The sequence below is a fragment of the Tinamus guttatus genome, unplaced genomic scaffold, assembly GCF_059628265.1.
Source record: "Tinamus guttatus ecotype Peru unplaced genomic scaffold, ASM5962826v1 Tinamus_guttatus_pri_ptg000225l, whole genome shotgun sequence".
Taxonomy (NCBI): domain Eukaryota; kingdom Metazoa; phylum Chordata; class Aves; order Tinamiformes; family Tinamidae; genus Tinamus; species Tinamus guttatus.
Window position 1 is genome coordinate 342,172 of NW_028288759.1, and position 24,925 is coordinate 367,096.

Here is a 24,925-nt window from a genome sequence, read left to right on the forward strand (position 1 = left end):
AAGTTTTAGTTATTTAAACATTGGGAACTAAAGCAAGAAACTTTCCTCCCCTGTTGCAGAAATCTGTTGCCACCGAAAGCAACAGATGCAATCTCTTGATATAACAGTCTTATAACAGAAGACACAGCTCACTGTGCACAGAACTGCAGGGAATAACTGAGGGATCTGGACACCTGCTTATCAGCCTCCATCATTTCTACAAAGTGCAAAAGGAGCAAGCAAAGAAAGGGAGCAGACGAAAAAAGTTGGGCTCGATGATCTCTAGAGGTCCCTTCCAATCTCAACCATTTTGTGATTCTGTGATTCTATAGAGCACCACTGTCCCATCTTGTCAAAAAGACTGGATGCAGATGCAGAGTAAAAGGAAGTGGTAGCTGAGGTGGGAGATCAACCTTTAGAAATAACCCCTTTCCTTAGGGGACTGCAAAGCAATTTGAGGAAAAAAAAGTATTCACAACAAATCCTTGCTTTGAACAGGCCAGAGACCTTCATTTGTGAGGGTGGGCAGGGCCATGTAAGGGCCATGCAGTTATTGAAAAGCCTTGTCTGTCTCCTCCGGGACAGGGCTGCCCAGGAATACCGCAGCTGAATGCCCGAGGATGAATCCTGGAGTCCCGGTGCCATCTGATCGCAGCCCCAGGGCCGCTGGGCCGCGTGCTGCCTTGGCAGCCGGCAGGGAGGCCTGGCAGTTACCTCAGCAATTAGCTGATCCACTGAGTCAGAGATTTACCCCATGTTGTGTTGGGGAGGATTAACAATAAAGTCCGAGGCTTTGTTACAGTTCCAGAAATTTCAGTAGGGTAATTAATGCGGACAAATGGCAACTCCAATTTGGAATTGTATTTTGGCAGACCAGTAACATGCTGTTGCCCTTACTCCTTGTTGCCATTCTCAGTTGATACCAACTGCTTTTCAACCGAAATGCAGGAGCCAGGTAGGTACTGCTGAACCTTCTTAGAGCTATGCATTTCTTCTCTGTATTTCTACAGGAGATGCTGGATACTAGATGATGAGCATCTGATATTTGTATTTAGCATTTGGTAGTTGCCATGCACATAAAAACTAGACCTATTTGAAGCCTGTAAAGAGCCTTGGTATCCTGAGGGAATCAACACATACGAGCAAAAGCCTTCAAATTCACTTGGATCAGAGCTTGCAGAAAGGACAGGACAGGCCACAGAGAAGCTGTCTGGGCACACACCTAACCTAGGCTGCTTCAGGCTGGGGCTGTTCTGTGATAGCGATTCCAAGGACACCCTGCTGGAGCATGCAGCCAGTTTGGAGGAAACTGGGCAATCCCTTTTTTTCTTTTTTAACATGTATTGCCTTTGCAAGGTTTATTTTCTTTATTATTTTACACTCTCTGTGACATAAAATAATAATAATTAAAAAAACCACTTTGCAAAACTATGCAATGTGCCCCATACTTACCAAGGAAGGGGCTGGCTCTATGCTCCACAGGGCTCCATAGCAGCTCTGAGCTCACAGAATGCTGCTCTCTGGAGCACGGTGGAGCAGCAAGCCAGCACAGCAGCTAAGCACCTACAACGGGGATAGCTGCTTAGCTCTTTCCTCATGCCTCTTCTGGTCTAGATAGTGTGGAAAAATAATTTACAGGAAGATTTCCCTGCTTGCCATTTTAACTGCACCAGGCACAGGAGGTTGTTTTCCCTTCCTTCTGTTTTCCTCAAGTGAAGAATTCCTATTTAAACCTCAAAATCCAAAAGCTGCTCAAAACTTGGAAGATCCAGCTTTACTTCCATATGCCATTAGAAGCATTAATTTAGTTAGTGGGAGTGATGACAGACAATCACAACTCGACAGTAAATCCCTCTGAGGTAGAATCTAGGCTCTAAAATCACAGAATAGTTGAGAAGGGTCCTCTAGAGATCACCTAGTTTAACCCCCCTGCTCAAGCAGGGACAGCACTTTCCAAAATATTGGGAAGTATTATGGTATTCTCAATTACAAAGAGTCAAATACAAAGTTACAAAGTTTTAAGTTGCAGAGAGCAAGTATCTAGTAACCTTGTAATGCATTTTATGCCATTAAAAAACATATCAAACATAATTCATTGTAAAGTAGCAATGAAATGGAAGTTAATTTTGTAAGTAAGTGGAATTCATGAAGCTGTATCTGATGGCAGCTTTCTCTAAACGACAGGCTACTGAAGCAGACTGCAATTTCTCTGGTTTTACTGGAACAGGAGATCAGTGGCAAAGCAGAGATGGACACGGTGGCTCACGAGATTGGAGTGTGCCTGTCCCGATCTCAGTTCTTTCAACCTCCTTTTCTTCCTTCCTCTTCTTTGAAAATAACATAAAATTTTCCATTCCTTCTACGAGCCACAAAAGAGCTCAGACCTTGATTGTTTGCCTTCTCCCATGCGCTCACTGCCTTACTGCAGCTACACACAGTCTTCCCTAGCAAAAGGTTGACTATTAGCAGTATTGAGAAGGACATAAGGGCAACACTATTATTTGTTGCACATGTTTACAACAAACACAAGTTTCTGTGAGAGGAAGGGAGAGTTGTAGACACCACAAAAGTCTCGCTTTCCGGACAAGCCAACATTTCATCTGTATTCTGCTGATCTATAATGATGCTTGGATGCCCCAGGTCCCCCGTTTTCCCATAGAGAAATAAGCTCCTCAGCTGAACTCTCCCCTCCTGCTTTGACAATCTTCTCCTGGGGTTAAGTTGCTGGATGCATCATGTTAGATTCAACATGGCCAATGACTCTGGCCCCACAGCTAAACTAAGGCCTAAAAGTACCAAAACTAGGCCACACTGCAACACATTTCTCTGCAAGAGAAAAGTCAGATGACTTAAAGGTATCAATGTTTTAAAAGCTTACCTTATATAGAGATCCTCACCTGATTTGTAAAATGTTTTCTGAGTTTTTTTGTAGTCCCAATATTTCTATTTTGTATTGGACACATTTTGTATTGGACACATTGAAATATTGTAGTTTTTCAGAACAAAGTAATCTCTAATCACTATGTAAAATTTGGACTAATATTCCAAATAAATCTAGATTCTAATAAATCAATATAAATACTGGCCAAGAATGAATAGGGTCATATTGATAATTTGGGAGGCATTTTGCACTTAATAACATATATTTTAAAGAGAAAGGACATTAAAATACTTCTAAATAGTACTTGTTGAGAACAAGTTATGGGGTTATCTTGGGTTATCTTAATTTGAGCAACTAAAAGCGGCATACTGATAATCCTGAAGAGCTTTCATTGGAGTGAGCAAAATTTTGTGTTACTGCAACTCTAACATGCCTCAGTAAAAATATGCTTGCTGACTATTCCCATAGCTCTTCCCCTTTACATAAACATTAAGAAAAAATAAAAAAGAAAAAAAGAAGGGGAAAAAAAAATCAATGCAACCACTTTCAGTGCTGAACTGTAACATCCCTGGAGTGCAGAGACTGAGAGAACTGCTATGTTTCTAGTTTCCTATTAATAAAAAATGGCTGATACACATTTCACTGTTTTTTTTCTAGTAGCTTTACTACTGCCATTCAAGTATCTTTCTGTAATAAAACCATATTTTATGCCTCTCCAAAAAAGAAACTGCATCCACTAATAAGGACGTGCCCAATATTCACTCATGCTTTCAGATCAGACAATGAAAAAGAAGAAAGGATTCGCTTAAGGTAGGGTATTGTCTTCACCAGACGGAACGAGGCAGCCCCAGCAGAGAGGCCACGGAGCAGCCCGGGTCAGTGCAGAGCCCCACGGTTGCTCTGCACTCCAGCAAGCCCTCAACACCCGAGGCAGTGCCCTGTGCAAGCAAAGGGCCTCTCTGTACAGCTTTGGGCAGCTCCAATCACCTGTGTTGGTTCCAGGGGCATTCTCTGCTTTCCCCATCCTTTTAGTCCTCACATCATCCTGCTTTTGTTTGATTCAACACCGTATTTTAAAGGATTGAGGAGAAACCTCACCTGCAGAGGCACCAGAGGACAAAGCCGAGGCCGCAGTAGGGGTCCAAGCAGATAGCAACTTCTCGGGAGGGATAGAGCTCGCACTGCAGCTTAATAGAACGGCAAAAGGCACTAGTGGCTGCGTGAGACATCTGAAAGACAACAGCAAAGGCATTAAAATGATCGACGAGGCCCCGCAGGCGGCTCATTTCCCAACTGTGCCGAGTTTTTAAATCAGTTGCCGGATAAAGAAAACAAGTAAATATTGACTTTGTGCTCCATGCAGGCATGCATGTAATTTATACCTAAGAAAACATGGCTTTCCTTCAAGAGGTCATCTAAATAAGCTTGAAAGGGAAGGCAAGAGAGAGGGAATGTTTGAAGTGAGCTAGGGAAGGTTTTGTGAGAGACTCACACGGGAGCTCCAAGCAGGGTGCAAAGCTAACGACGAGCTAAACGTGTGGGAAGAATAAAGGAACGAATGGCTGTAGACTCTGAACACACTTTGAAATATTCTGTTATCATCAATAATATATTTCCATGCAGACTTTTCTTAATACAATAAAGAAACAATTTTTTGTCAATAAAATTGTAAAGTGTCTTTGCACTGGCCAGCTCCTAATTGAGCCTTAAGCTTTAGAAGCTTAAATCTTTCAAATGTTGATATGGAAGCTCTCAGAGACAAAAACAACAGAAAGAAGAAACAAAAAAGCTGATGGAGAAGGAATTCTTCAGATGTTTTTCTAGCCACTTTAACTTTTGTTACTGACAGCACCTGAATGCAGCTGTGAGCAGGTTTCCCACAAACTCACCTGTTCTGGCTTAGAAGTTCTAACTACAGCGGGAACCAACTTACACCTCTTAATATTTGTCTTTTCTGTTGATAACAAGGAAGGTATTTGTGTTAGGCAGACAGCCTGGGCAAGGTTTAGCTCACCTAAGCTCTGATCCCTGCAGCTTACTGAGTGCATTGCCTGACATGCCATTGTAGCCAGTGGAGGGGAGCAGGCACTTGGAAAGCACCATTTCTCCAATCCTAAAGTAAAGCAGGGGATTAAAACTCCCAAAGTCATTTTTTTTCCCCATAACTGACTTTGGACATATTCCAAGTGCTGTACAAAGACCAACCCAAACCAGGTGTCCACACTGTGAACATCTGCAGTTTGAAGTAATTAATTTTACTTTCACTGAAAGACCACTTTTTCACACAGGATTAAACTGAAGTCTCCAGGACAAAAACTAGTGTTATTGTGCAAAGTTTACACCATACAGGGTCCAAGCCAGTGCAAATGTTGAGAGTAAACATAAAGAATATAACATTCCAAAATGGTAACAAAACATTTATCTACTTTTCAGATACCGCTAAAGAATGTTTATCCATCTCTTTAATTTATCACCACTGCATTATCATATGCCTTAAAATTTCTGATGATCTTTTTATAATCAATTAATCACTAGCAATGATTTAGCAGATGAACCATATTTATAAAAACCTGCTGAGTCTGTAATCTAGAGGCTTTGTGACCCAGATACCCAAAGATAATTAAGAGTCCCACAAGAGATTTATCTGCATTTCACATTAAGCAAATGTTCTTCACCTTTACCTGGCTTTGACAGGCGGAATCGTCACCAACTATCTACACCGACTATCTTTGAAGCTGTCCAAATACTGACTTTGCATAGCTGGAAGTCATTCCTGCCAGTCTGAGAAGGTGGGATTCAGACTTGATTAAAAATGAACGACTGTATCTAAAACAGTCATTACAGACTGGTTTTAGAGGCAATAAAGGCATATATGATAATCCATCTGGTCTCCAAATAGATGATTCAAATAGGTAGAAGACCCTGTTTCTCTCTGATGATTATAGAGGAGCCTAGTGACCAATCCACATTTGTAGGCTTGCAGCTATCTAAGATTAGCTGAAATGAATCTTCCAGGAGTGTCTGACACGTAACCATCAGCCAGCTCAGCCCCTTAACTGCTAGTCAACCTTGGGCATGTTGACTTATACCACTCTGTGCTTCAGATTCTCACCTGAAAACTAGGGATATCTGAGGCTTTCCTTATTTGCAAAGTATGTCAACAGCTTCTGAAAATAGATGGATATGCTAGAGCCTAAGAGTTTTTTAGCAAAAGCTACAAGTATGATACTTCAGCAAAAAACGCTCAAGTCATCACAATCCTTGGACATACAGTAGACAGAAGTATGGAAGTAACACATAAGAGTAAGAAAGTGATTTTATCTCTACCTACAGGTTGGTGAAAACAAAACTGGTGGTGAAAACAAAACTGGAGTAATACATACGCTAGCAGCAAGAGAAAAACAGCTTCAAAATATTATGGCTGAAGGACTGAAGAAAATGACAGACAAGAGATCTACAAAGCTTTAGATGCCAGTATTTATCATGCAAATCCATAAATGATTTTTTTCGTTTCCTCTAGTATTGTAGCAGGTGAATATATCACCAGTGTCTGTGGTCCCTTAACCACATGAAGAGAATATTGAAATCCAATGGCCAGTAGCTGAATTGCAGTAAGGAGCAAATGAAGAACAAACTGCTGACCAGCACTGCAACAAGTGACTGCAAAGGGGATGACTGAATCTTATTCCTGTTAAGGAAAAACTAGATACTTCTATTGAAGAATGCTTTGGGCTGTATACAGGGTAATCAGAGCAAAATTTTCATTCTGAAAAGCAGGCATCAAACTCCCTGCACACAGTACAATTGTCAGTATAGAAAAGCTAATTTAATGTTAATTGAACTGAATAATGAACGCAAGAGAGGAAGCCATTCCATTTCTATTATCAGAATCAATAGAAATCACAAATAAGGAGCAATCTGTCACCGAAGAGCAATGGCAGAAATACTAGTTTTAAGAGAGGGCCTACCTTTACCCCTGCTAGCATTCCAGTTGTGGAGACACTGAAGTCAAGGTAAGCAAGCGTCTCAGGGTTAGAAGGTTTGTAGATCTGTGCAGGCCGCTTCTTTGGCAAATCGTCTAGTGAAAATAAAGAAAATGATTATCTTAGGCCAGTCATAGATACACCTCTGAAAACTTGGGCGATAAAACAAAACAAAAGAACCAACAGCAGCCCCCTTGCCTTAACACTCACCTGTATCTAGTACTGGAGGCCACGTTCTGACATCAACTGCTGCTGCCGCCTCTCGCGACCGTAACAATTTACATATTAATTGTGTAGTCATTAAGCAGGCAGAGCGACTCACCTAGGAATTTAACAAAGAAATAATAACACAATGGGATACTGATTAATTCTTCAATGAAAATGAACAAACCCATGATTTATTCTCTGCCGGAAGAGGACACAGGCTTATTAGTGTTTACGTTTTCCAATTGGGAAGCAAAAGGATGCACAGAAAATGAAGCTCCCAAAGCAAAATCATGCGACTTTTACGAGCTGCATGGAAACTGCACTTTGAGTAGACTGTTGCAGTGAAACTAATGGTACCATAATATGGAGAACGTGACTTTTCCAACACATTACATCACTTATCAACCTAGGATACCAGTACATTAGACTGTGACCAGAACATTTTCAATGTGATGGAAATATATCTTGGTTTATAAACACTATTTAACATAAACCAAAAGCTAACTTGACACTTATATGAGCATTTTTACTGTCTTAAGTCAATTTTATATATTAGCCATATATTTCTGATTCCTCTCCTCATGATAAAGCACTGGGAAACCTTCTTTGTATATTGGCATAAGTAGCTCTAGCCCAGTAATTCTGCAAATAACACTATGAAATGGAATGGCAAATTTACCGCAACTACCATCTGCACTGAATTTTAGATGGTATATGCTGAAGGCATCATCATTTGAGAATATCTATTAAAAACAGATAAATAAAGTAGCAATTACCAAAAATATCTGTTACTGATTGTAAAAAAATAACTCAATATATTAAAGCAAATATCCAGACAAGCATAAACATGTACATTTAATCACTGAATTAATAATAGTGAAGAGGAAAAATGGAAAAGGTATCCAAAGTTTGAGAATCTGTGTACAGAAATATTGCTAAGAATATTTTTTTCTTTGAGAAGCGGAGACATTTCATTGCACAGTGAATTCCCAAGTTTTAGCAGCCTAAGGAAATCAGGAACCTTATGTGCACTAAATTTTACCACTTGAGCAGAAGAAATCAGCCTCTGTAGACAGTAACTTCCTGGGGGTCAACTTTATGGGTCAACTTTATACAGTAAATGAGGAAATTAAAAGCATGTGACCACTGACTCAAGTTCTCCTTACTTTTTATAACCCCATGATTTCCCTGTACGGACACTCCATATATTTCAGGCGAAAAGCGTAGAAAGCTGAAACCAAGGTTCACTGCACCATCTTTCACTCCAGTCTTGCCACTGCCATGATAAGGCAAATTAATCCTTAATCTTTATCTATCTGAATCTCAATCTCAGACACAGTGAAGCCACAAAATGAAGAGAATTTCAAGAGCTGCTAGCCCTCCTAGAAATAATGCTGTCTGGAAAACCAGGAGGCTCAGAACAAAACACAGTATCTCCAGGCCAGGAGAACAGAAAGTGGGCCATAAACAGCAGGGAAGGTGGAAAGGAGAAGGAATGGGACTGAACTACAGTTAGCAACTGCTCCAGATGGGATAAAAATTATTTCCTGTCATCCTGCTTATGTTTGCTGTCAAATCAAATTATACTTAGGTCTGTACTAAATTAGTCCTCTTACCAACACAGATTGAAGCCTGATAATGTCCAGTTATATTTTATTGCTACCAATTCATCATCAAAACACAATTATATGGGCTAAATTTTGCTCCTAGAAGCAATTCTTACTGACTCAAAAAGGTGCTGTGTTGATATATAGTATGTCAGAGTGGGCTTTGACCCCATCACACCAGGAGCTTTAAAGCATTTCATTGGCAGTGAAGGAACAGCTTCAGTATTTTAATTTCTACAAGGTCATCCTTCTCCAAAATGAAAGAAAATCCTTGTGTGAATCAGGGCCGAGAGGCTTTTAAGTCAAACTGGCATTAATGTGGCTGGTAATTTTCGATACTTCATTTGAAGTCAGCCTATTGAAGAGAATGATTACAAGGCAGCTTAGACCTGTCCAAGGATTTTTCAGACATGAATTCAACCACACCTAGTTTGGTTATTAGACCCCCAAAGGAAAAATAAAATAAGACATTTTATATCACTTTTAATATTTTTAAATACTAAAGTTTAAAGTTGTCAGAAAGAAAATATTTAAAAACGAGAACCTTGAAGATAACAGGCTACCTTCTGATACCTCTACTGATATTTTATGGCATCTGATGCTAGGAAGAAAGTCACAGATTATAATTATCCCCAGCCCTTCCAACTTTAAATTATCAATATTGACTTAAAATGTCAAAATTACCTTTGCTTAACCTTCTTCTATTTCAGAGACTCAGAAGTCCATTTAATAGAATAGAAGCTATCCAATATAAGTGTCTATCTCTTTGCACCCATTTTATTTCCCTTGCTCACATACTCAATGTGGTTATGATTTATGTGCAACAAGACTAAGCATGATGAGATATAGCCAAAATAAAGTACTAAATGGAAAAGCCTGAGTAGCACCTCTCCGGATGACACAACAAACCAAGCAATGTCTTCACAACAGAACTCTGAAATGGCTTCAAGCAACAAAATAACTGAATGCACAAAGCTGAGCACAAATCACCATGTGGTCAAGCTAAGCCTTCCACGGTGCTTTTCTCAGTGGTCAGTATAGAGCTGCCAGGTGAGGAATCCCATCTCTCTTGGCCAACAGCTCAACAAAAGAAAGCATTTCCAAAATAATTCCTTAAAGCAGTTGCATGACTGCGGTATAAATTGACAGCAAAATTTGGAGGGTTGTTTGTTGGCAAATAATGTTGACTCTGCAACCTAAGTCTTGAGTCTTTAGACCGAATACGAATCTTTGACCCACAGCACTCCTTTAAGCTGCAGTTGCTGAGGGCTCCGCTGCTGGTGTAACCTGCTCGTGCACTTGCAGCCCTTGCTCACCTCCACAATCATCTTCACCGTAGGCAACGTCGTCGCTATGTTCTGGGGATGCGGAGGTCGAACTGTTATTGGCACACAGCCCGCATACAGGCAACCATAGAATGCCGCAATCAGGTCTATTCCTGCATGAAGAACAAAACAAAAATCTTCCCTGAAAATCAATCCCTTTAATTGCATACACCTATGTCAGCATAAATATTACTTGGAACCACACTCAGAAGGTTAAATGAGAGACTAAGCCCTTTAAGAGACTGCTTTTTCAGCCCCTTTCCAGCATGTGTTCAGCTTCACTCATTCCCTGCCGTAGCACTGTTCTCCTGAGCATGGAATACCAAAGGCGACATGCAGCTGGAACCACGCATCACCATTCAGGTGGACTGGCCACTTGTATGATCCCCAAGTTACCTGTTAAAAATATCGATTTTTACAGATTAGCTATATTCCTAAATTTACTTTTATATGTAAGAGTTTCAAAAAGAGTGATCCTCCAGTGAAAGAATGAGGTAGCACCCTGTTGGTTCCTATGAGCTGTATAAGGAATACATTGACATTTCACTTAATATTTTCTTTCTCATGCCATTTTTAACCTCAGATAGCTGAAATTTTCAAGAAAAAAAAATGGAGGCATGATTTCCCATCCATGTTTCTAACACAAAATTGTCATTTCATATAAATGTTGACTGTAGGTTCCAGATTGTGCACAGCATACTTCAGGTCATGTTAGGAGGCTGAAGTGACCACAGGACCAAGATTACATAAATTCTGCTCTTTCCTAGTTCCTTGAATCTATCCGTAGGCTACTGTAAGACAACGATGGGGACTGCTTGACTTTTTTTGAGTAGAAAAGAATCTGGAGTACTGGCGGGTTATTGCTCCTTCAATAAAACAATTTCCATCAAATTAAATAAATAAAAAAGAGAGTATATTACCGCTTAAATTTGAATGCTTATATGAAAGATATTTTAAAAGTACAGTTAATCTTAATCTAAATCCAAAGAAATAATACCACACACATACACATACAAAAGAGAACTTCCTTTAAAAATGTTTCACTAAATTCAAAGCAATGAACATGAAGCAAACAGATCACATTTTGCCAATTATTACTTGTGTTCTTGGTTTACTGGTGGGCAATACCATCAGTGAGATGCCAGTCTAAAAGTTCTTAAATCCCAAACCTTGGGGATCATCAAGGTCCCAACCCTGGCTGCTCTTTACCTGGTGGGTAAACCAAAGCCACGTGGTCTCCGTCTTGTAAATGCCCCCTTTCCATCAACATGACAGCGATCTTCTCGGCCCGTTTATGCAGCTGGACACACGTTAGTGAGTTGGCTATTGTTCCCTGCATGCAGAAGTAAGAGAAATGTCATGGCAATGAAGATAACACAGTGTGGTGAACTCTGTTTTTCTTCCTCAGTTTGCATGTAACTTCTGGACGTGGTGTTGCTGTTTATAAAGCCTCAATACATCAAACAACTTAACTAAGGAAACCTTATGTCAATCTGGAAGGAAAAATGAACCTTGCTGAGCACAGAAACATGCCCCACTCTTCTCTCTATATCTTCAAACCTCAACGGTGTTCTGTCTTAAGCAGGGACTTGGCAGTAGTATATTAATACCAAGGCTCTGTAAAAGCTACTGCTTTCCCTTGCTGCACACAGCATTCCTGCCACAGCCTGGCAAGTGCATTTACAGTCTTCTGCAGCAATCTGGAGCAGATGAGGAGAGCAATCCTGCAAATTGCACTTCATTGTCTGCATTCTGGAATGAGGCCAAAAAGCACAGCAGAAAAGCCTTAAAAGACAAAAGACACAGGAGAAAAACAATACATGGTGACAGGGGAAAAAAAAAAAGCCTGGAACAAAAATGAGGCACATGCATATGAATGAGACAGAAAAGAGGGGCTTTTGTTGAATTTGTGCAACTCTGGTCAGAATGGAAAAGAAAGGGAAAGTCTACAAAGGCTCCAATGCCTGACTTCTTTGTGAAGCAGCCCAAGCAGAGCTAACCCAAAGTTATCACACAGTGATTTAAACTGGTTCTTGCATTCCCTAAAAACATATATGTGCGTCTATAGACACACAGATGAATGCACAAGTCTGTGTCACAAAATTCACTTTGACAGCTGACACTGCAGAAGAGAAGTCCAAGAGGGACCGTGCTTAGAAGACGGCTCCTGAGCTGATCCAGCCAGGCCCAGGCTGCGTGAGGAGAGAGCCCAGGGCAAGGCCGGCATTTCTCCTGCCTCTCTGTGCCTGCTCTGCACAGGAAGAGCCTTTCAGCGTCCGGAGTCCTTACAGAACACCTGGCACTAATCACAAACCCTGAATTTGCTCAAAAAAAAAAAAGACGAGCTGAAGAAACTGAGAAAAAAATGGTAGGAAAATATATTTAAGGCTTGCATGGGGATATACAACATACAATGCATCAAAAAGATAACCTCCAAAAGCTTCCTATCACTGTCCTTATCCGGAGTCTTCTGTTTTAAATAAATATTCTTTATATCCCCTCTAAACAAGTACTAAGAAAAAACAAGCATTTGGCTCCATTGCTGATTTCTCTTCCCCATGAATATCTCCCTCTCCACCACAGCTTTTATTGATGAAAAGCATTGCAGAGCAGAGAGCTGTTTGATAAGGTCTAGCACCAAGGAGGTGACTTATCAGGTATATCTTGGCATTTACAAACGTAATACCTCAACCTAATCCCTGTCAACACAGAGCACAACCTAATTGAAAACTAAGTGCCAGGGGCCCAGCGGTGCTCTCTGCCATCTTCAGCAACCACACTTCTGTTTGTTGCCCTGAGCTGCAAGCCAGTGTGAATCCATTCTCCTAGGCAAGGAGCTTCCTCTAAAGCCACATGCACGATACAGACTTCTCACTGCAGATGGCTTCTGGATGCTGCAAACACAGATCTGGGCATCCCTCTCACTGTGGACCTGCCAGCAGGAACATGCTTGCATCCCTGTTTTGCCTTTAAACAATATTGCCTGTTTTCACAGTCATGGGAAGAAGGGCCGTTTATTTCCCCAAAAGCAGAGGAATCCCAAGCTCCCAAGGGAAAGGGAATTGCTGCAGATCACGTAGGTCTGCAAACTGATGGTCCAGGTTTGAGACTTCTGGCACTCCCTGCACCAGCGTGAAGTGCAAGGAAGAGCTGGGCTGTTACACCAGAGGAACTGGCAACTATCCCCTCTGCACCTCTCTCAAGAAGTGTTACAGAGCCCAGAGCTGTTGCAATCCTCCATCAAACACACTGGAAACAATGCACTGTGCTAATTTTAGAAATCTTTCACATTCTCAAAAACCTTGGGTTTCAGGAGAATAGGAAGCTCAGTAGATTTCTGTCAGCCACCACTGGCAAGCAGGGCAGATGCTTTAGAGCAACGTGTAGGTAAAATGTGCAGTGAAGACAAAAAGGGAAAAGTTACAGACCAGTAGTAAAATTCAAGATTGATTATAAATTTTCCCCACCAACCTGACAGTTCCTTCCATAAAACATCAAACCTCTGAAACAAATTTCAACTGGCGAGATGAAATAAGAAGAGTACTATAAGAGTATTAATAAAATAAGAGTATTAAGGAGGTGGAGAAACTCCATTTCCAATTCATCTATTCTCCATTTCTAAGGAACAATAATCCTCATTCTCTGCCTTGCGTCTTCCCTCCCCCTCTTGGCATCCATTTGCCAGGATGGGAAGTCTGGCATTATTTAAAGCTCAACAGCAACAGCCTGTGTGGAGGAGACGGGACTGTAGATATTGCTGTACCTTGCTCAGAGCACCTTTATTCTGAGCTTAGAGAAAGGCAGAGTGCTCTCTTCTACTGGCAATGCTGCAATGCAAACAAAACAGCTTCTCCGACTTGCCACAGGCAACCAAATTATTAATTTGCTATTATCTGTGAAGTTGAAGTGTTCACTTAATGGTAGCTATGTGAATTAAAAAAAAAAAAAAAAGGATCATTAAACAAATATTTTAATGGTAGTCCCAAAGTGTACTTTTGAATCAGTAGTACAACAATGTGCCAGGAGGTACATCCTGGTAATTTAACACAGACTCATAAATGATGGGAATCCGGTAAGTTTAGGGACCACCAGCAAACAGCAGGAGTTCTAGGCAGCAAAGGGGAAAAGCAGGGACGATTTGGAGTTCTCAACCCCTCCACACATCAGATGTGTCTCCCAGCATTGGCAGCCATGTCCACACTTACTGCAGCGGGGTGGTTTGAAATCAGACTTTCCTGCTCCACACAGAAGCAGTTTGGGAAGCATTGCTTTAGCAGACAATTTTCATTCCTAATAAACTCCAATTGTGTACCAGGTGCCATGCATATAGTAGGGAAATGCACATGCATGATACAGACTTCTCACTCCATGCAGAGAGATTTATGACTAGTCCTATACAGACCTTGCTGAATTCGGGAGTTACCTCTTCTCCTGTTTACCTCAATTCCCCAGTTCTCACAAACATTTTTTCTCATATGGCCCAGTTTCAAAGCCAAGACTCATTGTTATATTTAGGGAAAATGTTTTGGTTTTGTTAAGTTTGTGCTTTTCAAATCAGGATGGTGAGCAGTATTAAATACTGCTATTCTTGTCAGAATGAAAGAATTGAAACAGAACTGCCTTGTCAGTTCACCCAAAACTTATATATGGGGGAAAAGAAATAACAAATATATAAGGTGATATGTGTGATACAAAAACAAGTCATATTTTGACAACTGCCAATGATAATTCGCTTTTCCTCTCTGCCTCAGTGAGTATGAGATACAATAGCTGGTATTAATGGGGAAAGAAATGGAAAGGTTGAGTCACATTCAGCCACAGCGTAAGCAAGTGCAGTTTAAATATCAGGGTGCAATTTTCCTTTCGATAACTTGTCAACATAATTGCCTGAGAACCTTACCCTGCAGTTGAGTAGAGTGTAAAGTACATGGTCAGGAGTGGTCTGCGCTCTCCACTGTAAAACTTCTGAGAGAAAGAGGAACTAAAATAAAGCAGAGTGATAGTCACGATACTAAACAATCTTTTGCCTTTAGAGAACAGAACACAATTTGGTTTTGCTAGTTTAGATATGTCTTTCTTATTTATACTCTACATTTTGCATTAGTACCCAGAAACAGTAAATAGGAATTCTCTTGGCATTGCATATACTTGTAGCACTCCTGCACTTACACACACTCTCTGGCAGCTGAACCACAGCTGGGACTATGATATATTATTACCTATACTTTCAAAGCCATAAAATAGTTCTTGATAATCACTCTGAATCTAAGCACAATTTTCATCCTTTAGCTTCTTCTCTTGTTTTACTATAAATTCTTCATTTCTCACCTATTATAAAGCTGCAACTTAATTTAACATGATCAAAATAACAAAAGACAAGATCGGGACCATATATCCATACATGCAAAACATACAGATCTTTCCTTTGGCTATTTCACATTTCTTTGTAAAGTGGGTTCTGAAATAAGTTAGTCTGAATCAGATGTGATGCCCTGTGTATTGCTGAATCTGCTGATGCTAATTAGCTACATATAAGCCACACCAGAGCAGCTTAACTCACCTTTCTGGCTTGATCGTTATCTTCTATCTGCCCCAAGTCTCTACCACTGGCCTGTGCGATTCTTTTTCCAGAGACCAAGTTCCCCACCATCACAGAGGCAGGGCCAATTTCTAGAATAAATCAGAAACGTGCTGAAATCCTTTGCTTATGGATGAAAACTCTTATTTATTTTGCATTAAATGAAATTTTCCTCATTGTTACCCATCGCACAAAACCTTAAGAACATTTCAATCAAAGAAATATAAAACCTCTGAAATCTGGTACATTTGCAAAGAGATCTATTACTAAAGAAACGTATTGTGGACACCAGCTTTGGTTGATGGACCAGAGGCAGCTGGAAGATATTTAGGTCTGCATTCATCCCATCTAAATCAGGTCCTTAACTGAGGACTCGATTTAGCATGGGATTTCTACAGTCAAGAGACACATCCGTTTGTCTTAATTAAAGAAATCTCAGAAAGATTCAGCTCCTAACTCAGGCACGTCCATCCTGTGCCTAAAATTACATGGGATGTATCCAGACTTCAGGGCCAACACTCCTATTCCTCTCCTCTGCTCCCAGGGCTAAGTTACAACCATGTAAGCAATTCTGTAACTGCCACAGACCTGAGGTGACAAGGATTAGGAAGGCAGATGGTGCATATGATAAAAATATATGCAAACCTTGTAGCACCATGTAGAGAACAAAGAAAGAGAATTTAACTTTGGGAGAAAGGGACATGTTGCATTTCATCAATGTCTTGCTGGTTGCTGTAACTGCAAGATACCCATTCCTCAGAGGTCATTTACACTCATGTTAACGCTTGTTTTCTGCTTTGACAGGGTGGATTACTGCTCAAGTGCAAGAGACATGAACCTTGGCTTTTAGGCCATTACGTCTAAACTTTGATTAAATGATGGCTAGGAGATGTGTGGTGTATGTCTCAAAACGTGAGATGTCTAAGCAAATGAATAATGTACAATAAACAGTGTCTACCCACTACTCTGCCTTGAAGAAATAGAATACAATATGCTCTGGATATGTCACAGCTACATAAACTGGAAGGATATGGTATTATCAGTTTGATTTCTGTCTTTCTGGCACTGCTTTTATCACTTATTGCAAGGTATAATGTACATACAACATCTAAATATCTCCACTGCACTGACCCTACCTAACTCAGTGATTACTTTGGGATGCAGCAACACAGACCCACCCCAGTGAGCAATGCACTTAACCAGCTTCAGTACTTTGGATTCTTGTGAAGCTAGTGAAAGTCACTGTTAGACTGTGACATTCTCAGGATTTGCAAATTAAAATTATATTTTTGATTTCTGAATCACTTGTCCAAGTATTTTAATTAAAGAAACAAGTTGGCTAATCTTGCCAACATGCACTGAATTCAGTAGTAGATAATCCTTGTATCTGAGGACTAGACAGTGAAAACACTTCACATCCAAGCTATTTTTCAAGGTAGAAAGTAACAGGCAACTAGGCTAACGTGAATGAATTCAGGAATAAATGTGAGGTCACAGATCCTGAAATCTTTGACAGTATCTAGGTGCACAGTTCTGCAATCAAAGTTAAACATTTCTAGTTAATCCAGTATGAGTCATCAAATATAGGACAGGTCTACAGCAGGTTACAAGGGCCTTCTCAGTCTGTGTGCAGTACCTTGCTGTACCATTTCATACCATTCTCTTCATATTATCCTGCAGAACTGCGGAAGAACCATATTAAAATTAGCTAGGGTGCTGCCCTCAGCTACAGCTTCTGCAAGGATAACTCACAAATTCCCTCCTCTGGTCAAAACTGTTATCCTAGTTCTTTGTTTCAATACATTCACAGCCAGTTTTTAACTACTTGCTTCTCATCCAACCTGCTAATTTGTAGCAAGGGTTCTCTTCCTCTCTACTTCTATTTTACAAAGTCAAATAAGACAAGATTGTAACGCTCTCTTCTTCAGTCTGAGTTCATTCTATGAGAACACAATTGACCAGGAATTTACAAAGAACTCCAGGTACCGTCTCAGTGATGCCTTCCACAGTGATTAAAGTATCTTCATGTTTACAGAACTTGGAGAGGTTTTTTTGAGCATTTTTTCTTTGTATTCTTTGTAAAGCTACTTCCAGCTTCCCTCAATACAAATGACACACTTAAACCACACAGAACATTTAGCAGGATCAGCTAATCAAGTTCCATCAAGTTCCATTAGCAGTTACTTGATTTTCCTCCACACATCATGAGCAGCGAGTATTAAGCCACAGCTCCTTTGCAGTTGTTTATCTCACCTGGCTGCTTTTGCCTGGGTTTAGGCAGGTTTGTTACACACGTGTGGGGACACATCAGCACGTTACAGGGATGCAGAGATCCTTCCAAGAAAAGTTGTTTGGTTTCCGACAAGTGGATTCCTCCCAGTGGAGTCTTGGGCAGAGTGTTTGCTGGTACTAGTGCTAAGCAGTAAACTCCCACTTGATGAATACTGTCAATAGCCTAAAAAAAAGCAGGAAGCTGATTTTAATGAATGGCTAATTTTTCATCATTAAAATAAACACTTCTTGTTCTGAATTACTGCACAGAACACCCCTAATAATTAACTGACAGTACAAAGATTTGTAGCTAGTACTCAACGTACTTCAACAATGCCAGAGATAAGGAGGTTTTTTTTTTTTTCAATGGGAACAGGTGGATGGAAATATAATACTGACATCATGATAATCACTGCAGAAGCTATAAAACAATCAAAAACCTAGTGATGAATACACAAAAACCTACAAGAAATGCTGCACATGCATTCCTCAGGCACTCACTAGCAGTAGGCATCCTGGAGATTTATGACTCAGATGAGCTGGTAATTCACATGGGGAAACTGATTTTTACTTGTGCACTTCCCAGAATTAGAATGCAAAGGAATCCCACCAACTTAACAGCCAGTTAAGATTCAAGAGCTAAGAAAAAACTTCAAATATTTCATAGTCATCACCATACATCCATCACTCTTACACTGGTAAGAAAAATTGCAGCAAGTCAGCTAAGAAAAGAAAACAACTTCAGAAAAACAAGTTAGAATATGTCTGAAAAATATAATTCATTTAGTCTGCATTTGAATTTTAACAGTGAAAAAGCACACACACACACATCTGCTGCTGCAAAGATATAACCTATATCCTTAGACAAAGCAACAATCATTTATAGTAATTAACTTGAGTAAACCATTAAATTACTGATTACTTCAATGGAGATTCCAAATAATGCTCTCCTTTTGGATTCTGTTTGCTTCATTTTTACTTATTTGATTGTAAATTTTGGTAAGATAAAACAGCAAGTCCGTTAATCATTTTACAAATATTGCAGTTTTAGTAGTGTGAGATCTCAGGGTAGCAGTGGAAGACCTCACTGGTGGTCTATGTGCACCTTGTATATGAACGAGAAAAATCTTGGGATGAGATGCCAACAAACCCTGTCTTAAATTGCTGGCAGAAATATAAAGTGCAGAGACATCACAATCTCATAATCTTAATGTTATCTGTAGGGTCTGAAAAGCAGTGGTAAATTACGGGATTCTCACCTAATACCAGCTTTAAGAAAAAGCTGTCAGAGGGCAACTAACCATCCCTTCTTATTCAAATATGTAACAGTGTGGCTCCTAGAGTCAGAGAATGGAAAATAGTATCCAATTCTGCTGGGATGATGGGTATGTAACAATCCCACAGAGACTGAGCACTTTCTACTTTGATAGACACCTTCGTAGCACAATGTCTGAAAAAAAATGTTGTGGGTCATTCAAAATTGTCACCTTTCAGATTTTGAAATCCAACACATTTCTGAAGCAGGCAAAAAACTTTATTTTACAAGGATGAGTACTGATGAAATGAGCCTTAAAGTTTTGAGACAAAGGATACCAGTTGACTTTTGCCACAGCTGGCATCGTGCCTCTTGATGACATGGCTTGATTTGTGAAATGAATCTGTCCAGCCCGAAGTAAACGGTAAAACTGAAATTTTTATTTCTCTGTTTCATTGAGAAAACTAGTTACAGAGTCCAGACCTGCTGAACTGTCCAAGCCAAGAAAACATCCCAGCAGCAAAGTTCTCCCGGCGGGTGCTCCCTGCTCTGCAGCACATCTGTCCCCTGGCCAGGGGGCTGGCTCTGGAAAGCCACCACGCAGGCTGGTGCAGAAGGCACAGCAGGAGCAGGCAGCGTGCAGCAGGACTGGCGCAGAGCTGCATGCGGAGGGCGTTACAGAAGTCTCACAGTTACCATGAGAAACGAGGAGCAATTTGATACAGTTTGGTACCACAGACCCCAAGAATCGTGATAGAAGTGTGACACTGCTATGTTGCTCATCACTAGCAGATGATTCAGTTACCCTCATTGCCACTTCCTGACATCTGTCATGAAAATCCATATCGGGAAGGAGGCACAAAGCATCTGCGTGTTCTCAGCTTCCCTTCTCCCTCTCAGATCTCAGCTGAAGTGGAACCAGAAGCTTCTTGCTCAGGCAGCGACACGTGCCGAGTGGCAGACTTCACACGCAGATGCTGAAAGCAGCCACACATATGTGTGCTTGGCTGTACGGCCTATCATTCCCAGACACTTGTGTGGCTTGCTCACACGCAGAATAACAGGAGCCGGGACTCGCACTGTGCTGAGTGCTGAATTCTACTGCTGATAATGAAATAAGACACAGTTGGAGTAGAAGCCACAAAAATATTCAGCTGAGAAAAGTGAAGTGCAAGTTCAGAATTTCTAACTTTTCTTTAGGGTTGCTTTCTCCTCAAAAAAAAATCACCAAAGCATGGGCAATTTAAAAGCCCTTTATTCTAAAAGAGGTGGCCCTTCTTTTAAAGGCTTTCTGTGGGATGGACAATCTAAAGGTTGGTTTCATCTTTCAGATCCACTGTGAACACAAGATGTCTCTAGCTATATGGAAAGTAGATATCTTTTAAACCAAGGGAACAGACAAATCTGTCTTGAGATGGATGAAAGCTTATTTGTTCAGTTTCTTCAGGCACATAGTAGAAAAAGATTTCCTTTCTTATTCACTATAATAAATAATGAGTAAAAGAATCACTGAACTGTGTAAGGTTTTTGGCTCTTGGGCAAAGCAAAATATGTTTGTGATATATTCACCTGAGAAGAGTCCTTGAAGACAGACAGAAATGGAACTAAGCAAGGGAAACAGAACTAACAAGTGTCCAGCTGTAGAAAGAGATGAAACTTTCACAAGGTATCAATAAATTAACTTCTTTTCCTGTTGCTTTTGAGCAAGAAATGGTTTAATTATGGAGATGGAAAATGATTGTTCTCCAAAGTATCTGATATTTTGTGTGAGCATTACGTTGAAAAACCTTTGAGCAAGGTCATGACATTTGCCTTAACCTGGAATCCAATACAAAAGAAGTTTTTTTATCATTAGTGGCATGAAGACCATGGCTCCTCAGCACTGCTTCACCTGGCTTCCGGTCCACAAAACCAAAGTGGCTTCATTCTTTGTAGCACAGGCCTTGTATGGTCCACCAGATAGCTAGAATTACAATACTGCAGATATCTTCACTGTAGATTACTATATTTGAGCTAATCAATTTCTTCCATTCAGTTCAGTGGAATGAAATAAGTATTTTTAGGATGTGCTCCATCCAGTTTGTTTCAGCCTTCAACATGGGGCACTATAAACTCCTAATTCTCTCCCTCTGATCAAGAAGGAATCCAGAGAACTAGCTCAAATGTGCATATCTACTTCTCATTTAATCAGCTCCAAATCAGTGCCAGTAACTATTTGATAGTGAATTCTGTGGCTTTTGGCAGTAAGAACACAAAATCCATTTATTTGTTACTCTTTGAAGCAATTAATATTATTGTAACCCTATCCTACTCTATTTGCTTGCTATTTCTTCAGTTCATCCCTGTTTTCTTACTGCATTTTGTTTAGGAAAAGGATCACCCTTTTTCAAATGAGAGGATGGCATCCACCATGTACCTCTAAATTTGTGAGGCTGAGATCAAGACAATGAACACAGCAGCATCCAGAAAGTCCAATGTGGGGAATTAAAGTCTGTGTTAGATGTTTTTCATGGACCATATATGCTCATACAGCTACTAGAGACTGTCAACCCAAGTACACTCAAAACTCCTTTGGAGAATTCATCCACTCTGATTTTAAAAAGTCACATACCAGGTCCAGGATTTATTTATTAAGAGAAACCATACTTTTTAGTGATCAAAAAATAATGAACTGAGGAACTGATACCATATGAAGACTGTAGCACTGCTCCACAAGGTGATGAGAAAATCCTCCTGGATCAGGGCTTTGGTCCCTTGTACGCAGAAAGGAGTAAGTAGAGTAATATTACATTCTTAAAGATGATCTCAGGCCAAAATGAGCAACTATTTACCACATGCTGCAGTTGGTGTTCTCTGGGATATTCACTGGGACTTATGTTTCAGGATGGCACTTTGTGATCCCCTTCTAAGAATTTTTTTTTTATCAGAAACTTTTTTTAATAGCTGAAGCTGTAGCTGCTCCATGAGTAAACCCAGTCTGTACGTAGAGGTGCTGGTGGAAACCTCCCTAATGTGGAAGCTCAGTAAAGAGCTCAGCAAGACTTGCTGGCGTAGTCAGAACAAAAATATTGAAAGTCTGAAAATTCAGTAACAGAAAATCCACTACTGCTGGTTGTGTTGATTCCTTTTTCAAGAAGTTCAGAAATTTAAAAAGGTTACTGAACCATAGGCACTGAGAGGGGCCTGGAGGAGCAACTGCAGCCATCCTGCTCTTCACGCTCCCACATGGGAATAAAGGTGGTAGAAAAGGTAGACTGAATAAGAACCATCAGTCAGAATAATATAATTTCGTGTTCATTAGGTGCAAGTGGAACTGAAGGTGGATTTACAAATACTCAAAGACAAATGACGGGTTATTGGGGACCCAAACATCAATAAAAAGAATAGAAGACAGGATGAAATAGCTTCCAAATGCGCATAGAGAACATTACCTGGAGAACTCTACTCATCCACTGAAAACTGTCTTCCTCTGTGGAATCTGGCCTTTGCTCAGCAACAATGACTATCCTTTCATCGTGCAGCACACTCACCGAAAACACTGCTATTCTATAGGAGAGAGCAGAACAGTAGTTAGTGCCAGGACATATTTAAAAACAAAATCAAACAAAACAAACTTCTAAGTTAATCCTCCATAACTGTGATTTGTTACTTACTACTCAGATGCTTGGTGCTTCAATTAGTATTTTTTAAGAGAAAAAAAAAAAGCAACATGAACACTTTTGCATAACTTCAAGGGGAGGAAAAGGGAGCCTTGTTCTAGAATCACATTAATAATCTGGTAGGCCTGGAGGTGTGAATCTTCTCAGGTTCATGAGAAAGGCACTAAACCTGGGTCACCCCAAGTTTATGGTTAAGTTTTTGTCATACTTTATGTAACGATCAATCCAAGCACCTTCTTTAGCCCCCTTAAAAGAAAGCAATTGTAACTTTATTTTGAGAGAGGAATGTTAGGACCATGTGTGAGCACATGTTCCGGCATTAGCCTATTCAGATGTTTTAGATGCCTCCTGTTACAGTATCTCAAGAGGGTGAGACAGAGAATAGTTGTCCTGTTCAAGAAATCCAGTACATTGGACATGTTCAAGTCAGAAAGGAAGGATCCTGTTGAGCCAAGACCTTCAGAATTAACTAACTGATGACCTGAAAAATTTGAAAATCGTAACAAATCACAACAGCAGCCCTGTCTGCTCTCTTCTCTTTCTAGCCATATAAACATCAGTGTAGGGAAACTGTAAAGAAATTTTGTATCATTGCAGTTTTACTGATATCAGTAACATTCAGAAAGTCCAGTGCAGATTCTGAATCTAGGAAAAATAATGATTTATTTTTAACGGGAGAAAAGAAAGGACCAAACCTCCCCCTGTAGACGAATTTCATTGGTTCCACTGCCAGTGCTGTAGCTACAATATCATCAGCATTGTGTCTTCTTCCACTGACGACCATCAAACCATCCATTTTGCCGATAACAAAGACAAGTCCACCTGGTCCTATAAAGCCTAGTAACCCAGTCCTTATAAAAGGATATTCAGTGATAGGGCCACCCGAACTGGTCATAGGAAATACCTGTAAGAGACAGAAACCCAAGTCTTTAACTCTGCTGTATTTCAAGCATGCTCTCTCAAGTGGCTCTTACGGAGTGAAATAAATATGTCTCTGGTGATGTTCACTTCACTGACAGCAAAGAGGGAACTCCCAAACACTAGTGTGTAATTTTCTGAAACCTGAGATTTAGCGAGTTGAATCCAACTCTGGTTCCACACACATTCTCCCTAACCTTGGCCTTGGAAATCATTTACAGCACACAAAAACAAACAAACCCACAAGCAATAACGAATAAAGCAAAGGATTTGTAGAGCTAAATTAACATGAGGTCCTATGCATTGGGTACTTCAAAGATAAAACTAAGTATTACTGCAGAGATTCTTTCAGTATCTCCTGCTCATTTCCAGCACTATACAAGATAAACAAGCAGAAAGTAAAGCTATTTTAATGTACTGCACATTAGTGACTCTTAGAGCTTTCTGCATTTTTATTCAAGGTCAATACTATCCTTACAATAGCTTGCTAATGCCTTATGTTGCCTGTCTAAAAATGAAAATACAGTCCCATACGGAGACTCTTCAAAGGAGTTAGCTTGAACAGCAGGTGTGTACTTCCTGGGATGCAGTTTCACTCAGGACAATTTATCCTGTTTTTCTCCTCATAAATACCATGGCCTTATCCTTTTGGTATATGAGCTACTTGGGGTTGCATTCTGAAATAGCACATTTGCCTACAGTCTCTTCCTTAAACCGAAATAGTCAAAATGCAAGTCATTTAAGTGGAAGACCATGCAAAGAGTGTCCTTCAAAGCTCATCTGAAAAGAAAGGTCAAATTCCATTCTCAGATGCACATGGATAACTATTACTGAACAGATTTAATGCTTCTACTTCCTCAGCCATAATTCACCTCAGGAACTAAAAACTCTTTGACTCTCTATTCCCTGTTACATGAATTAGACACCAAAATATTAATAATAAAAAAGTCCCTATGGAAGAAGGTCCTTAAGAACATGCTTTACTTTAAGAACGAATTATCCCTGATGACTCAATAGAAATTTATTAGCTTACAGTTAAGAATAAGTTTAAGTAAATAAGTGCCCTGCTAAACTGCAGACCTAAGTTATCAGTTATGAATGATTGTTTACAGCAAGTATTCCAAAGTTAGTATTTTCAACCAAGAAGTCCATCAAATCTGGGATTACTGTTCACACTGGGGAATGCTAATTGCTTTTGTAGCACCACTGGGGATCAGCAAACTTCACATTATAGTAGCGGGGTAGGATTCCTGGCTTCAATA

The 24,925-nt window shown here is 40.1% G+C and overlaps 1 protein-coding gene across 2 annotated transcripts in view; it reads right to left on the reverse strand.

The window, feature by feature from the left end:
* Positions 1 to 24,925, reverse strand: part of DIP2C (DIP2 acetate--CoA ligase C (putative)) — a 289,728-nt gene that overhangs the window by 39,182 nt on the left and 225,621 nt on the right. For both annotated transcript variants that reach the window (XM_088525179.1, XM_088525180.1), the window contains 10 exons: positions 23,441 to 23,649; positions 22,518 to 22,632; positions 17,814 to 18,015; positions 15,543 to 15,652; positions 14,883 to 14,963; positions 11,192 to 11,315; positions 9,974 to 10,095; positions 7,054 to 7,165; positions 6,829 to 6,938; positions 3,959 to 4,089 (listed from right to left, as the gene is read on the reverse strand). In XM_088525179.1, the coding sequence (XP_088381305.1) occupies positions 3,959 to 4,089; positions 6,829 to 6,938; positions 7,054 to 7,165; positions 9,974 to 10,095; positions 11,192 to 11,315; positions 14,883 to 14,963; positions 15,543 to 15,652; positions 17,814 to 18,015; positions 22,518 to 22,632; positions 23,441 to 23,649 (1,316 nt within the window). The remainder of the gene's footprint in view (positions 1 to 3,958; positions 4,090 to 6,828; positions 6,939 to 7,053; positions 7,166 to 9,973; positions 10,096 to 11,191; positions 11,316 to 14,882; positions 14,964 to 15,542; positions 15,653 to 17,813; positions 18,016 to 22,517; positions 22,633 to 23,440; positions 23,650 to 24,925) is intronic.